At 43.1% G+C, this 17167-nt stretch overlaps 1 protein-coding gene across 1 annotated transcript; it reads right to left on the bottom strand.

The window, feature by feature from the left end:
• Positions 1 to 136: 136 nt before the first annotated feature.
• Positions 137 to 16476, bottom strand: SERINC3 (serine incorporator 3). Its single transcript, XM_084854003.1, has 10 exons — positions 16337 to 16476; positions 12288 to 12449; positions 9871 to 10031; positions 8705 to 8784; positions 6945 to 7082; positions 6140 to 6309; positions 5190 to 5280; positions 4608 to 4791; positions 3719 to 3946; positions 137 to 966 (listed from the first exon to the last, which is right to left on the bottom strand). Exons 1-10 carry the CDS (start codon positions 16373 to 16375, stop codon positions 828 to 830), a joined length of 1392 nt encoding a protein of 463 aa, XP_084710129.1. The 5' UTR covers positions 16376 to 16476; the 3' UTR covers positions 137 to 827.
• Positions 16477 to 17167: the final 691 nt, after the last annotated feature.

Raw genomic sequence — 17167 nt, 5'->3', positions numbered from 1 at the left:
CATGCTACCCTATGTACAGAAATCTGTTTCTAGACTTGGATTGATATCTTTGAACTGGGGTTGAAAAATCATACACAGGATCATTCAGACTAGTATCCACTGGAAATGAAATAGAAAAATGACACTGAACACTTAATTTTAATCAAACATGTTTGTTTATAGTGCAAATGTTAGAAACACCAAGATGGAGAAACTGATGTACTGGTTTTTACAAGCATTGGTTATATTAGAAAACAGCACTTCAGCACATCCTTCATTTCAGAACTTCTTTAAAGCATATTTCAATACTAGGAAATTAACTAGCAAATACTAAAGTTTAGGACACCTATTTTGTATAAAATTTGCCTTCTATAATCTAAATGTTGCTAATTTTCACTTGATACACTACATTAACATGCTGTTCTCGACAGAGAAAAGCACATTCTACCCATTAAAAAAAAGCGCTACTGGATAAGTTTTCCAGATATGGAATGTACACTTGCAGTATGGCTTTCACTTCCATATACTGAAGCATTAGAACTTTAAAATATATTACTTTCAGCTCAATTAAGCTTTCCTCCAACAGTGTGCGATGTTTACAGTACAGGCTTTTAACAAAACTTAAAACAGCACAGCTGTAGTAGATTAATAGTAAAGCTAGCTTTGAATTAAACACAACAAATGTACATAGCGTAGATCTTGCATTGAGCATTATACGAGTTAGCTTTCTATTCATCTGTACGTTACAGGAGAGATGGCTGGAGTCCTGGCTCCATGAAGCAATACAGAACATTTGGCTTTCAGCAGAGCGGAACATCACATTTCCATGCTTTCAGGGAAGTTATCATTTAATTGAAGTCTCGATTGGTAAGGATAAGAGGTGCCACTAAAGTCCAGACATAAAGAAGGAGACAGACCCAGCTTGAGGAGATCTTGACCCAGACAGCTGGCCACTTGCTGGTCAGAGTTTTGGATTCAGCATCAGGGCTGTGCAGAGAACAAAAAAGTGATACATCAAGCTATAACTGGAAGGATGCTAAGTATTAAGACTGTGCACACCAAAAAAGCACTCTCCCTGGAACCTGCCTCATTGACTTGGATAGACATTGCTATCTGACCTGTGGTGGAAGTGTGCCCTATTTTCCAAAGCCTCAGATGTCTTCTGCATTGCTTGCAAAGGGAAAACATCAATGCCTGCACAGCAGGGGTGGGGAACATTTGACACTCCAGATGTTCTTGGACTGTAACTCCCTTCAGCCCTAGCCAGCACAACCAATGGTGAGCTATGATGGGAGTTGCAGTCTAAAGGGCCACAAGTTGCCCACCCCTGGCTTATAGCTTTATTGGGGGGGGGGGAATTGGGTGAGGTTGGCAAGCATAGTAGCCCCCTCCTGAGGGGATAACGCCTGCTAAGCTTCAGACAAATCAGTACAGGGGGTTTTGTGCTAGACACCTTTGAAGTATGAATAGTCTTTAAAAAAGCCGGATGGAGATCCGTTTTTCTACCAGGGGCTGCTGGCCCACAAAAAAAAAAAGCAGCAGCCAACTGGGGGAGCCTCCCTCCCTCTATGCTCCCTGCCAAGGCCTCACGGTGTAGCAGTTGCAGCCTTCAATCAATTCATGGTGCCACCTCATGCATTCTGTTATCACACTCGGCACAGTCCATGCCAGTCCTTCTTTTGGGGGACCTGACAAGTGGCACCCAATTGGCCACTCTCCCAGAGGCCTTCCTTCAGGAAAGGCGGGGGAAGCACTGGTCATCGGCACTTAGAGTAGTGCTGCTTCGAGAAACCCCAACTACTGAACATCCCTCCTAAAACACAGGGGCTAGAAGTAAGAGGACAGTCCTGGTAAAGTAATCCCCTGACTGGAAACTAGAGGTATCAGTCACAGAATGATCCCCACATTCCCAGGCTGGCATTTTATATTTATGGGAAGCTTAAGGGTGGTTCAAAGCACACTGTCTAAGGAGGATCCAAAGCCTTGGAACCAGCCTCTTCACTCTGGATCAGAGACCTCAAATTCAGAGGTGGTGCACGTATCTCCGCAGCAGGAACATTTTCCCTCAGAGTTGTGTCTTGCTGAAGGCAATTACGTAGCCCTATCTTGTATGCCCAGTGAAACCTTTGACTGCAGCTTACTCTGCTTAACAGAATGCGTGCAAGCCAAGGAGGTATACTTACACAAATCCAGTCCTTTACATGTGCCTCAAGATAACTGAGTTAACAAAGCTGACAAAATATGGTCCTGTAACTCGGGTTTATTGTATGCAGAGGAGGCGGGGGGACCAAGCCCTCTAGAAGTGGGGCAGACAACCCTAATGAAGTTAACTCATGAGCCACAGAATGAACTATGAACAAGGCCCAAAGCAAAGAAGATTCCCTCCAGTCAGTGCCATGGAGAAAGGGGGAAATGTCATGCAAGCTGCGAAGCAACACAACCAAAAGGCTTAAAAGAGGAGTTTAACAATCCAACTCTGGCTAGATAAGTGGTTTGAAGGAACACTCTACAAACAGAAATGACACTGTATGAATCTTATGAGTCAGTTGAAGTCAGCCAGTTGCAGGAACCAATTGGGATTTTGTCTTGGGTTCAGCTAAAGCATGGCACCTTTAGCTAATAAAGGAAGTTAACACCACTATGCTGCTAGCTTTCTTTCAACATTGCTTTGGCTATAGCCCTGTTCAGGCATTATGCCCAAACAGGTTAAGTTAATGTGTGTAAAGGGGAACAGGCATGATGCTGGCCCCAAGCCCAAAGACCCCAGCTCCAGCATCCTGGCTCCCTATCTTGACAGGTTGAGCAGCAAGGTCTGAAGGGGTGGGGTTCTATTTGTGTTCAAGCAAACATGAGTAGACATCCCCTTCAGGCCTCCCTGTGCAATGTGGGAAGGTTGAGGATGTTGGGGGTGGGGCCAGTGTGTGCAGGGTTGTTGGGGGCGGGGCCAACCCACATAGCCCATGTCCTTTCAACACATTTATATACCCTGGGCATTACATCTGGAGAGGGCTACAATATGCATCTATTCTACACTCAGGAATTCCGAACAGTGATCATTTCCTTTCAACTCCAACAATCCTATGGGACTGGGAAATAAAGCTTGATCATCAACATACACCGCTAGACTGATATGGACTCATGAATATCTGAGAACTCTCATTAACTTTGGGCAAGTATAGGGCTGATCCATATATCCCTCTAATACACCAAGTCTCTTTCATACTACAAGAGGTAAAAAATACAGTTCTGATTTACACACAGAAGTTGCATATTAGAGCATGCCTTATAAACTGCAAGCTTCCAGTTTAAGTTATTAGCTCAGCTTCACTGGGTGACTTTAGGTAAGCCTCCTGCACTTACACACAGAAGGGATAACACTAACCATTAGAAGGCTAAGAATGAATGTGAAGCACTTTTGAGTGCTTAGAAAAAGCAGTCTAACAATCAGTAATGTTCAGTACAATTTGCTCTGCATCTCTAGGTAGTATTGGGAAATAATTCTGTCTGGACCCCTGGAAAGCCACCGGCATCAGCATAAACAATACTCAGGTAGACAGACCAATGGTCTGACTCTGTATAAGGCTATTTACCATGTTCTTAATTTTTTTAATTAGCAAAAAAATCAACACTACTTGGCATTTATAGACACTTCCACCATTTGAGCTAATGAACCTACTGTACAACACCATAATGACAATACAAGAATCTCCAATTAAAATCTCCATTGGCATATTCTCACCTGTACCAATTAGTTAGTGTCATCATGATATAGAGGGAGGCAAGAAACAGCATGAAGTGGAAGAAGGTATAGCTATACTGGACACCATCCTTCTCATTGTCCAAGACCCGCCGGGTTTCTCCATCTTCTACATCACCACCAGCAGTACCTGGAGCGTCATCCAGAATGACACTGTCACTTCCAGACAGGGTCAGCTTGTTCACCTGGCTGTAGTTAGAAGATCGGATGCTGCAAAACAGTAAAAGGAAGAGGGTTTCAAAGTATCAAATTAATGAACAGCAAAGTTGACACTAATCAGAGAGTGGTTTAGCCTTATTAAACATGTTCAAGAACTCCTTTAGTCTCCATTTGGGTCTGAAAACACACAAAGTAGTTTTACTACTAATGCTAAGCAGACCTGGCCATGTAAGCTGCTTGGAAAGAATATACTGGAAGCCATATTTAAGCTGCTTTGAGCTCTTTAGAGGGTGAATGGGTTACAAGTTCAACAAATATTAAAACATAATCTTTAGAACAAGGATTTCCTTTTAGCAATTGGTGGAGATTATAATAAGGGTATTGATGAATTGCCTTATCAGCCAAAAGCAGTTGTGCTTGAAAAACTAACACTTAGCATAAGTGAATCACCAGTCTTGGAAGCGTTAACTATGCATGGAATTCAGTTACGATTTGAAGACTAGCTCAAATATTTTATACAAATGCACTTAAGAACTTGTTCCTCCAGAAATTCTCCAAACATGCATAAATAACCTTACATTCATTTACTTACTTAGTTTCCCTTGATTTAAAACAGAAAACATTAACCAATTCAATACACCTAAACTTAAGATGGTATTCTTCAAGTCACATTAAAAGGATTTGTTTGCTTGCCATGAATCTGAGATCTTACCTGGAGTACAAGAGACAAAGTACGAAGATAATAAGCCCAACAATGCTCTGTGCATCCCACCACTGTGGGGGTTTTTGTGGTGCAGGAGTAGGAACAAGAAGTACATCAGTTGCATTCACAGGGATAGCAGTAGGTGAAGCTATTTGGCTGATGATGTTCAGAAGACTTGGGTTGCACTTGCGATCTGAAAACGAATTCCCCAAATCAAACACAGGACAAAACTGTCTTTATTTTATTAACTGTCAGGACAGTTTGTTGTCTGATAATATATGGAGGATTTCTATCTTTCTCATGTTGAAGACCCTCTAAAAAGAGGTCCTTCCAAGTTACTAGTTCAAAATCCTCCACCGTTAAGTCACAAGGACTTTGTAATTTCTGAGAAAGGTACAAACGCGAAGCAGGCCATGCAATGGATTTTGCTGCCTTCATAGCTTGCTACAAACTGTGCACCCCTGGGAAGCATATATTGCTCCAATTCCCAATAGACTTTAAAGGCTCTAAAAATTCAGTATATTGCTCTTCAGTAGCTGCTTCCACAACTATTATCGTTTGACACAACTATTTGCACTTATAGAAGCTTACCAGGCTCATTAGACATGGCTGACCAAGTGAGGTACATGGTGTAGAGAGTAATGACAGAGGACTGGAGAAGACCAGAACGAGGCTGATGTTCCTGCATGAGACAAGCAATTTTTCGTAGCATAACTGAATTTAATGTGAACCAGGTGGATTGCTTGTTGTTTTAAAGTTAAAAGCCTTTACTGGAAATATTTCAGTTTTGCTACACTGGGTCTGTGTAAAAGGTTCAATATCAAGCTTGATCAGAGACACAAGAACTACTTGGTCAATTGATGAGCAATATTTCAACCTCCCCAGGCAAGAATCACTTAATCCATGCTTCCCCTCAACTCGCGTATTAATTGTATACATTTTAGCACAGCCTTCAAATGATTCTTTCAAGATTCCCAGATCTGCTTCCCTTTCACATAGTTATCCACAGCCCTCACATTGGTCCAGAAGTGCTGCTATCTAGCTGGTGGTGTCCTCCTTTGTTCCAAACACAAAACAGCATCTGCTGTCACGCTGCATCTTAGCAAAGGCAACCTTCCATCATCTATTTTATTAAAAATTATCCTAAATCTCAGCTAGTCATAGTTCAGTGACATTGAAACAGCACATTTACATGACCATCAAACCCTCCAGCAATATTAAGGACATCTTGTAAATTATACAGCTTCACTAAATGCATTTATCCTTATTAGCGTTGGCAGGATAAACATAATGACTAGCTAAAGCAGCCTTCCCCCAACTTGGTGTCGTCCTGATGTTTTGGACTACAACTCACAGCATTCCTGTCTATTGGCGAGGCTGGCTGAGGCTGATGGAAGTTGAAGTCCAAAACTTCTGGAGAGCACCAGGATGGGGAATGGTGATCAAAAGAGATTAGACATCTAGTAATGCACACACCCAAATAAGTCAGCCAGATCTGTCCATTTATCCCACATGACAGCCCTATGGAGAATTCATCCTACCTGGACTTTGGGAAGGACTGATGTGATAGACACAGCAATGCACACAAGCATATTAAAACTGATGAAAAACTTGTTCTCAGTGCAACCATCAGGTTTTGTGTAGAAGATGTAGAAGAGCACAACGGCAATGAACGACAAGATATAGTTCAGGGCAGTACATGACAGCAGAGCTGAAGAAAAAGCATACCCCAATTACAAAATGCAAGTATTAAATTATACAAAGAATAGGGTTTTTTACTAGGATTTTCAGTACATCTATTACAATTCTGACTAGTTTCAAGTAGGAAGACATTAGCCCTTTCCTCCATGGAAAATGTCATCTCATCTTGTTATGCAAGCCTCACAGAGTAAGACACAAACAAGTTATAAAGCATATTTTAGCTTAAGTGGCTGCCTTTGCAACATTTCGGTATTAAGCAAATTTAACCTTCAGAGTGCTTTACAATCACAGTAGCATCTTCAATATTACCCCATAACGTCATGGAGGTGACTGAAGAAGAGCAACTGCCTCATTTGCTCAGGGATAAGCAAGGCACTTGCAGAACTGGGATTCAAATAAGACACATCATTCACTCAAATTGTCACAACTTCCTATGTAGAACCTAAAACATTTCTTGCTGTAGTTGTGACCGCACAACATCTGCTAGATGTTGTTGCTGAAGTGCCATGTTTTTACCATATATTAACTGGTTCTGTCAACACGACTGATGCATTGGCCAAGACACAGAGCTTTGTACTTAACAGCATATAATCTGCTTTTTTCCCCTTGTTCATTTTTGCTACTTGCCAGCTAAATGCCACTTACCAGCATACCAGCATCTGGAGTTTCCCTCTTCCATTCGTTCAACCCAGGATTCATTCCAGGAATGAGCAAAATCTACAAGCAGCACCAGCTGGATGAGAATGAAACAGAAGGCACCAGCAGTGCCAATAGCAAATAGTGCTGGAAAAAAGAATAAAGGGTTATCATCAGCCTCTAGTTGAATATATCTGAATGCAGTTGCAAAGCCATAGAGCAGGGGTATGCAACATAGCCCCCCATGGCCTTGAGTACAGCCGCTACCTGCTGTTGCCCTTGCACTGCTGGAATCTGGCAATGCAGTGGCAAAAGAATCAGCAGTCTGCTGCCAAAATCTGCCAGCAAACTGCTACGGAGCCTCAAAAGTGGCATATTTAACTTGTTCTCAAGTTAAATGTGGCCCTTTTAAGGCTCTGTAATTTCAGTGGCAAAACGTCAGTGTTTTTGCCGCTGCAGGCAGCAAGAGTGCAGCCCCCAGCAGGTGCTGGAAATTGGCCTCTGTACTTGAAGTTGCCCACGACAAACTAAGACACCTGGTTCATACGTCATGCTAAGCGATGGTAGGTTACAGGGTTGCTTAAAACAACATCTGAACCCAGCACAGTTTTTCCATCATGGGTAGTTTTTCACAAACAAGCCACACTGAGAACCCACAGCTTGTAGTCGGGTTGGTAAGGGTGGCTTATTCTCAGGGTGGCTTATTGTGACATCTGAACTCAGCAGGGTGATTTTATTATTGGTTGTCAGGAACAGCTAGAGAGCCACCCTGCAAGAAATAAAGAGGGTTAGCCATGTCGAGGTTTAGCTCACAAAAAAGTTATATTCAAGCCCACAGTGCTTTACAAAGATCTTAATTTAAGGACCAAAGACCTCAAACAGCCTACACAGAATCTGAAGAATTTCCTTCTAGAGCAAAATCCACATGGAATGCTTGAAGTCAAATCTCTCAAATACAAAGGGGGGGGGGGACAACACGCACACCATACACTCTTTGCCACAGATGCCTCAAGGACCTTCCTGCTTTAAATATGCCTCAGCAAGTCACCTACTCATTACACGTTTATCTCACCCTTCCTCCAAGGAGCTTACAGCAGGGATAAGTAATGTATGGATGTCCAGATATGGGTAGACTACAACTCCTGGTAGTCCTACCTAGCACAGTCAATGGCAAGGGATATTAGGAGATGCAGTCCAACAATATCTGGAAGACCACACATTCCCCATCCCTGCCATACAGGATATAATCCCACCGCTTTACCCTCACATAGGAGTGAGGTTAGGCTGAGAGACGGTGACTGGTCCAAGGTCATCCACTGAGCTTCAGGTCCAAGTGGGGATTTGAACATGGGCCATCCTAGTCAAACTGCATCAGTCTTTCTTAAAGTGGATAATTGTCACCATTTAGCAAACAGCTTATAAATTCACCTGGGAGGGAGGGGCAGGGGAAGAGGGAGAGAAAAGTGGCCATCTGTAGTATATAGACACATGGGGAGACCAGGGTTTTATCCCCATCCCTCTTTATCCCCATCCCCACAAGCTCATTAAAAATGCAATTCAACTGAGGCATGGTTAAACTGGCCTCAGCATCTGGCTGCATGCTACAGATAACCAGCAATTATCATGGTTGTGACTACTCTATGAAGCGTTCATAAGCCATCTCCATGTGACAGACACTCATTAAATGCTTCCTTGAATATCAACATCTAAAGGCCACTACACACCACTACAATTAAAGAAATGTTATTTCCTCATCCATGTGCACTTACCTGTTGTGAAAGGCCCTTCTGGAATGTAAAATGCTCCAACCATGATGCCAACAATTGCAGCTATTTTGAAAAACCAAAACCTGTTTTTTTAAGAAACAGAAAACAGAAGTATTTCTTTTCCTACAATAAATCCTCCTAAGCTAAGAACTTTTAAGGAGAGTATCTAATAATTATATGTGGAAACCTGCATCCATACATAGTTCCTTGGTTTTCAACCTTACTCCCACATACCTGGAAGTAAGTACACAAACCTGAGGCTGCTTGTGCTCATAATGGCAAGCCATGGTTTGCTGTTACATCTGAACACCGCCACTAGTGACTCTTAGAAATTGTGTGTGCCATCAAACAGCTATAAAGCAGGGAAATGGAAGAAAATGTCTTTTAAATAACAGTTGGGGAGCTACAATGGATCTCAACAAGATAGTCAGTGCTTTAATAGGAGAGTGGACAAATTAATTGTAGCTCTTAGAAAATGAGAGCTCAAAAACTAGCAGTACTCTGGACATCTACTTCTTATGCTATGGAAATATAAACCAGTTCAATTTGGGTTGGAGATTGGGGAAGGGGTGATCAGATTAAAGGATTTTGACTGGATAGGCATTAATTGTATTTTAGGGATTTTCCCCAGACAAAGCTAGTATTTAAAGGGAAAGATGGGTTTTGGGGGCTTTCTTGGTAGCATAAGGTTTAGTTCTTGTCAAAGAAAACTGTCGTCCCTCCCAAGTCACTGTGTTGTCTCATCTAACTTCAAGAGGGAACACCCTCAATTACTTCAAGAATTAGAACAATTTACACAAATTCACTTTTCACAGATATAAGGTTTTTGAATAAATACAGTTCTTCCATGATTAATGTCTATATCAGCCTTCCCCAACCTGATGACCTCCAGATGTATTCGACTACAACTCCTATGAATCCCAGCCAGAGTGGCCAATAGCAATAGGTTGGAGGAAACTATAGAAATGCATCCCCAACACAGTAAAACCTCATTAGTGGTTATACTTCTACTTTGCCTCACGGGGGAGTATTATACAGCCATTAAACCTTGTGGAAAGATATTTCTTTCTCCCGCATTGCTATCTCAGTAAAAATGAATATATAAATTCAGTTGTTTATTTTCATCCTGAGGGAATAATGAAGAGATTCATCCCCCATTTCCAACATACCCGTTATGCACAGAAGCCCTTGGATCTTTACTTGATTTCACTTGTATCATAAGCAGTGCAAAGAGGCAGAAAAACACGGCCATGGCAAAACTGATTCGGTAGACTGCTCTGTATCCAACCAAAGCTTCACAGTCAACAAAGCCATCACAGAATCTAGGGATCTGAAAGAAGAGACCAATATATCCAAAGGCCTTAGTCACAAGCAAATGGATTACACGCTATCAGCTTGTATTCCAAGTCCATTGTTACAGGCAAGGGCTACAGTACACACAACCCATTTCTTTTACCACAGTCCTATCAAAGCCAGCAGCACCACTCCAGATTAAATGTGTTAAGGATTTTCTACCAAGATGAGCATCTGGCTGGAATACTAGCACATTCCTAGAATAACTGCTACAAAGCCAAGTTCAGAGAGTACCTAAAAATTCTTGGCCGCCATTCAGGGCAGAAGCCCTCCCAAGGCGGCCCACAGCAATAAAATACATTAAAACAGTTAAAATATTAAAAGCGATAAAAACATAAACACAATAAAATAGCAATAAAAACAATAAAAGCTGACAATAAAACCAGAAGCAGCAGCAAAAACATTTGTTGATTCACGTGCCTGACCTGTTTATGTATAAAGCAGAGCGTGGAAGTAGGGTGTCTGCTTTATCACCAAGAGAAATGTGCCTGTGAACATAAGATATATTCTCCCCTACTCATTTCTGGTATCTGAACTCAAACAAGTAGGACTGAAGCAGGACTGGAGGGAGAAAGACAGGGGAGGATTCAGCTCATCCTCACTTACGTGCCTCCCACTGTCACAAGCAGACTTCCAACCAGGCATTGCATACATACACAGAGCAGGCACATGAATAAAAAGGGCATCCACATATCTGCCCTCAAAGAGGCAGCTAATCTGCAGTCCCAGGATGATAGAATTTTCTAAGTTTGGGGCTCTAAAGTCTCTAGCAATATATGCTTGTCAAAGAATCAAGCACAATCAACTAAAAGCAAAAAACGTTAATGGCATGCAGCAGTGGGTTTTTGGAATTGTCTACTTTTGACTCGTTTCCAAGTTTTTCATAATTTGCTAGCTTATGCCAAGGAACATGCATACTTTCACTGACCCAGGCTAGTGATTTCCCACTACATGACCAATGAGTTAAATTGAGTACTACCTCTGGTTGGATCTGGAACACTTTTGCCTTAATTGAGTTATCACCTAGAGTGGATTTACAGCTGAATTAATTGCTCAGGCTGAAGTAGGCAATATCTTCAGCACCAAGGATCATAGCTGCAAACATATCAGGATTTGGAGTTTTTTCCATGATTACTTAAACACACTTTTGTATGCAACAGTTTTCAAGAACAGGGTGGTTGCCAAAACACATTCAACAGACACAATCTTTTTTTGTATTTTCTAACCTTGCATACCAGCACCAAAACTGTTAGGGATTTTTCACCTGAAGCAATCTTGGAAGTCACAATACTGAAAACTAATACATGTTCTTCTTACTGAACTGTCACACATACACTTCACTTTCCACACTCAACAGTATTTTACATTTTAAATGAAGAGGGAAAGCTGAGAATGACTTGGTGTCAAGACACAACAGGCTCACTATGAGCTGTTTTACCCCCAATGAGCCATGGCCTGTGCTGGGCACCATTTTGAATATGCAACCCCCGACTGGGGCGATCGGGGCAGTCGCCATGTCAAATAACCCAGCTAGCATGGGTTATTTGAGGGTTAAATAACCCTTGCATAACCCTCAGCTTGAAGTAGGGTTATGCGAAGGTTGTTTAACCCTCAAATAACCCACAGTGGCTGGGTTCACATGACATGGCAACCCCCCGATCACAGGTTACATATTTAAAATGCCACCCAGCAAGCACCGCAACTCATTGGGAGTTAAACAACTCACAGTGAGCCTGGCATGTTGTGCAAACTCAGCCAATCTCTTTGCACGTACAAGCAGGTGGCCCATTTTATAGCAGTTGGGGCTGCATGAAGCCCACAAGCTATCTATGACGCACCCCTGGTATAGCAGTCAGATTGGAGGTTTCATGATGCAGTGACATGGTATATCAAACACTGGGGCATATTTAGACACAATAAAGTAGGATCAGTAACTGAAAGCGCCAGGCACAAACCTTCTCTCCCCCCTCCCCCCACACCCATGCAAGGGTTCACACACAAAAAATAAAATCAGAAATATTGTCATGGGCCCCCAGTAGAGAGCGATTTCTCTTGTAGCAAGGTTTCTGAAGAGAGGCTATATAAGAAACTGATGGCACTTGGCAAAAACTACTATAGGTCTTTAGCTTACACTTGGAATGATGCCCTTTGATATTAGTTTAGATCAAGGCTAGGCAACTTGTGGCCCTCCCAATGTTGTTCGACTGCAAGTAGGATTTCAGGACTTCAATACCTTTTGCAGCTGCTTCTCCATTCCTGGTGCCAGCATGATACACGCAACAAGAGTACTGAGGAGAAGTAGGAAGGCATAAATAAGCCGGGTCACTGTAGAATTCTTGCTGTTTGGACAACAGCGACACAGCAAACATGATGCACCACTGCAGAGACACGGAATCTGCAAAATAGAGATGGATATGACGATACTTTATCTTAGGTGTTAACTCTTACATACAAACTGCACATTGTATATGAAACCCCGTGTATTTGTCATCACTTCCTCAAAACAAGCATTGTTTCTTTTAAAAAGATAAAAATAAGATTTATGGACTTGTAATAAGACCAATTTATAAGTGTAAAAGAATCATAAACAGACAACGTTTCTTACTGGCCACCAGATTTTCAGAACAAGATTGATCAAAGAAATTGCACAATCATTCTCTAACCTTAACTTGGAGAACCGCTGTAAGATTTATCATCTTCAATTACAAAAATTGCACAAACTTTGGTGAATCCTGGGTGTGTGTACACACGCACGCACATACGGATGCACACACACAGCATGCATAAGAGGAAGAAATCAGAAGCACCCACTTCCAGTTTTAAACTACCCACAGCTCCCCATTATAGGGAACAGTGGTTTGTTTACATTCTAGCTAGTGAACAAACCACAATAATCAAGGATAGTTTGATTCTGGCTGGTCTGAACTAACAGGTCACGAGTTTGGAAAGAGTAGTTTGTTTAAAAGCAAAAGCTTTTGATCTCCTCTTGCACTTGAGAGAGGAAAGGAAAGGAGGGGGCGTGTGCAAACCTGCAGCTCATGCACCTAAAGCCATGGTTTCTCCATTATATTCGAAGTGATCTTTAGCAAAGGGACACAGGATTTGTATAAAAACAACAAAGACTCTTGTGGCACCTTTAACAAATGTATTATAGCATACGTTTCCATGAACTACAGCCAAGTGCCATTTAAAATTGAAGTATATGGTGATCTTCAAGTAAGAGCAAGGATGTCAGAAAAACCAGACTGGTTCATCCACAGGCAAGCATAAGAACATCCAGTGGCCTGGAAAAACAGCGGTCAGTGTCTGGCAGCCTTACTGAATATTAGAAGAACAGAAGCAAGAACAGATAGTTTATATTTGAATTGGAAATGCAACACCCTATAGAACCAAAACCCTGATTTGGCTGAATGATCCAACTGCACACACAGTGCAAAGATATGGCAGAAATACCTATTCTCAGTGAGAAGCTGATTGGAAGGAGGCAAGGTGTTTTGATTCTGGGATCCTGATCCTGTCAGGGCCCAGTCAAATTAGATTCGAGGACTGCCATAGTAAAACAGTCACAGCTGCATCAGATTAACAGTTCACTGATTACACAGATGTTAAATGGATGCAGAAAGAAATGCAAAGGTAGCTCACACGTCCCTTCAGCAGGTCAAAGCCGGCCTTCGTCATAGCTGGTTGCATGCCTGGGTCCCCACAGCACACAGAGACGTCTCCCCACAGACCACTAAAGTTTCTCCAAGCTGGCAGCACGTGTTTCCCCTTGGAGACCACATGGTTTGTTCTTGGTATAAGCTTATATAGTTCCCTCCCCACTTCCAGAAGGAGCTCGAAGTATCCAGCCTAGGAGATAAATCATCCTTTCCCTGAGAACAGGGCCCCAACATTCCAGCATGTGAAGAGGAGTCTTTCAGCTTTTCAGGGAGACAAGACACAACACCCTTATCTTAGGAGGATGAGGTAACTTGGCAGAGGTCTCGCACCCGTAAGGTTGTTGACATATGGAGTTGTACTTGCTTGGTACCAACTATCTTACATGAGACACCAACTAAAGGCTGCCCATTAATTGACAGACCTACTTAACTAAAATCTGCCCATTATGTTAAGCTATACATGTCTCTATGCACTCAGCACGATGCGTAACATGAGGCTGTGGGAGCTCACTAGACTCCTTGCCATTCTTCTGGCATCAAATCCACTACACAAAGCCAGATGAGTGAACCATGCAGCTACACAGTGGGCAGCCACCTCAATTTGTGGGTGCTTTGATCTTAATAGGAACCTTTAGCTAAACTTATTTCCAGTAGCATATTAGGAGTTTTCTCATAGCATATTAGTGTACCCTGGCAGCCTGTTTGGGAATCACTGTAGTAGATTCCATAGCACTGCTGTAATGTATATATACTTGGAATGAACCGTTAGTTTGCACATGTTCCCAACTCATGCTTCAGGCTTTTGTGCACATGTGCATACACGCACACTCACTAACTACATGGTGTATACATACTCTATGTATCCATGCTGGGATACCAGGGGAGGACAATACCTTGCACACACAAACTCTGGATAATAACTCACACCAAACTACAAAATAGCAGCAACCAAGAGTGAAAAATGAGGATCACTCACATTTGAAACCATTCTGAGAGGATGCCAGTTTAGGAATGGATGTGAATGTCAACACTGGGTCATGGAAACTCTTAATTAAGAGTTTCTTCATACAACATCCACAAAACCGCTTTGCAAACTGTTGCCGTAATTTTAGATTGAATATGAAAATTTTATTTTAGTAGAATATGAAATACTTGCAATTGGCAACTCAGTACTCTTACTTCATACTAACAAATCCTGAGATGTACTTTGGAAGGATTCTTAGTTAGGCTCAGAAACAAAGCCCATGCTATTAACAAACACTCAAGTGGATACATTAACAAGCCTCCAACATCATGTCATAAAGTGTTAGCACTACACCCACTCTGAAGAGTAGAAATATGAACGCATCCTTTGTTCCTTTAGCTACGCCAGTTTTCTCATATTTAAAGACAGATTGCCTCTTTACCACCACTTAATGTGAATTAAGCTTGCTTGTTCTAAATATCTCAGAGCCACTTAAGATGAATAGATGTACTGTATTTCATAACATTCTCCTGCTCTAAAGCGCTTGTAGACACCCCAGCTCCAAAAAGTCTTAAAAATATAAATATAGTTAGGATAACCCAGTGGGGTTACAGCAAAAGGGGTGCAATAAAAGGGCTATCACCTAAGACTGCATTTGTAATACTTGCTTACATTGTACAGGACAACTTGGACAGGACAGCTAAGGTACTGAGAAGGTTATGACTCAGAGGCCACTTCCTGGATGAGAGACCAGTATCATTCCTAGAGATGAACTCACAGGCCCTGAGAAGGGGAGGAAGGAAAGCGAAGCACAGCCTTGCCACAAACTAAACAGCAGGCAAAAATTAAAAGCCACAGCAATCCTATGTTTAGTATTACAGCCACAATCACATCCAGCAAAAAAATAAATAAAATGAACAGCAATAGAGAATTGAGGTCAGAACTACGCAAATAAGTTTGTAAATACGTAAATAACTAATAATAGCACTTTGTGGACAAGGAAGTAATAGATCATAAGGATGAAAGATCAGACCATCTAAATCAGCCATCCCCAACCTGGTGCCTCCCAGATTTATTGTACTTCAAATCCCAGCACCCACCCACCCTAGCTGGGGGATGCTTGGAATTGTAGTTCTACACATCTGGAGGTTACCAGGTTGGGGAAGGCTGACCTAAACCCTGTTTGTTTTTATATTAATCTCCCATTACTTAACGTAATTCATTTCTAGATCTATACTACATATCATATTGTTGAAAGCTTTTTGCTTCAGGCTAAGATACTATATACGTCTTCTTGGAAGTAAGGCCCATCGAGTTCACTGGGGCAGACGCCCCTAGGAAGCCTAAAGGCAGGGCGCAAGGAAAACAGCCTTTCCGCATTGTTTGTCCCTCGGATGTGGTATTTAGAGATACGCCGCCCCCAGACATGGAGGTTGCCTTGGGCTATCATGGCTGGCGATGGAGCCATCCACCACGGGAAACGATAATAATTTGGCACCCGGCGCCGTCGACAATGCCCAGGAACGGCTCTAGAAATCCTCCTCGGGAGTAGAAACGAAGGGCCCACCTAGCGCGGCCCCCACAGGAACTACCTGGCCTACTTCTCACCCGGAAGCCACAGCCGAGCTCGGCCTATCCAGACCCTGCCTCCGCACTCACCCAGCTGGCCAGGGAACAGACGCCCAGCACGGCCCCCATGTTGACAGCACGGCCCCTCCGCTCTCAGCGGCCCCCCCGCGCGCGCGGGCACTTCCGCTTCCCTCCAGCCGCCTCCCCTCTGGCCTCGGCCGCCTGGCGCTGCTACTAGCGCGACTCCTGCCTCTTTTGTTTTGTTATCGCCACCCTTCAGCGCCGCGCTGATTGGCCGCGCGGTACCGGCTGACCGAGGCTCGCCATCGGGGGGCGGGATCTAACGAGCCGGCCAATGGAAGGGTTCGGCCTAGAGCGCCGTGGTTGCGCTCTGAGCGGCCGCAGGGGCTGCGTGTGACGCAGTAACGCTGGGAGGCGCTGGTTGGGTGAGGGCTTGCGTGAGAGACCGGTGCTTTTGTCAGCGGCTGGCCTATTGGAGAGCTCGGTCTCTTTGACAGGGACGGACAGACGGGGGAGAAGCTCTTCCGCCAGTCTTTTGTGCTAGAAACCGTTGCGCTGGCGGTGAGCGGTTGCTGTGGCGACAGCTTTGCCGGCGCCTCCTTGAACAGGGCCTAGGGAGGAGCGGCCTCTGCGTGATGTCACTGCCTGGCACGAGATCCTTGGTCACTGCTCCCGCCTTGGGAGGCTCAGCGTCATTCGTGCATTCGCGCCTCAGCTCGCTTTAGCCAGGGTGGTTCAAAAGCAGTCTCCATATGCTCGGTACATGCAGAAGGACTGTGGCAGGAGGAGTATAATTTAATTACTATTTATTTATTTATTTATTTCTATACTGCCCAATAGCCGAAGCTCTCTGGGCGGTTCACAAAAATTAAAACCAAACAACACACAATAAAACAATTT

Source organism: Heloderma suspectum, chromosome 4 (assembly GCF_057233095.1).
Source record: "Heloderma suspectum isolate Gila_16-S chromosome 4, 16-S_ref, whole genome shotgun sequence".
In the NCBI taxonomy this organism is placed as follows: Eukaryota; Metazoa; Chordata; class Lepidosauria; order Squamata; family Helodermatidae; genus Heloderma; species Heloderma suspectum.
Note: the sequence above shows the minus strand (reverse complement) of the source record. Positions and strands in the feature narration are given on the sequence as shown.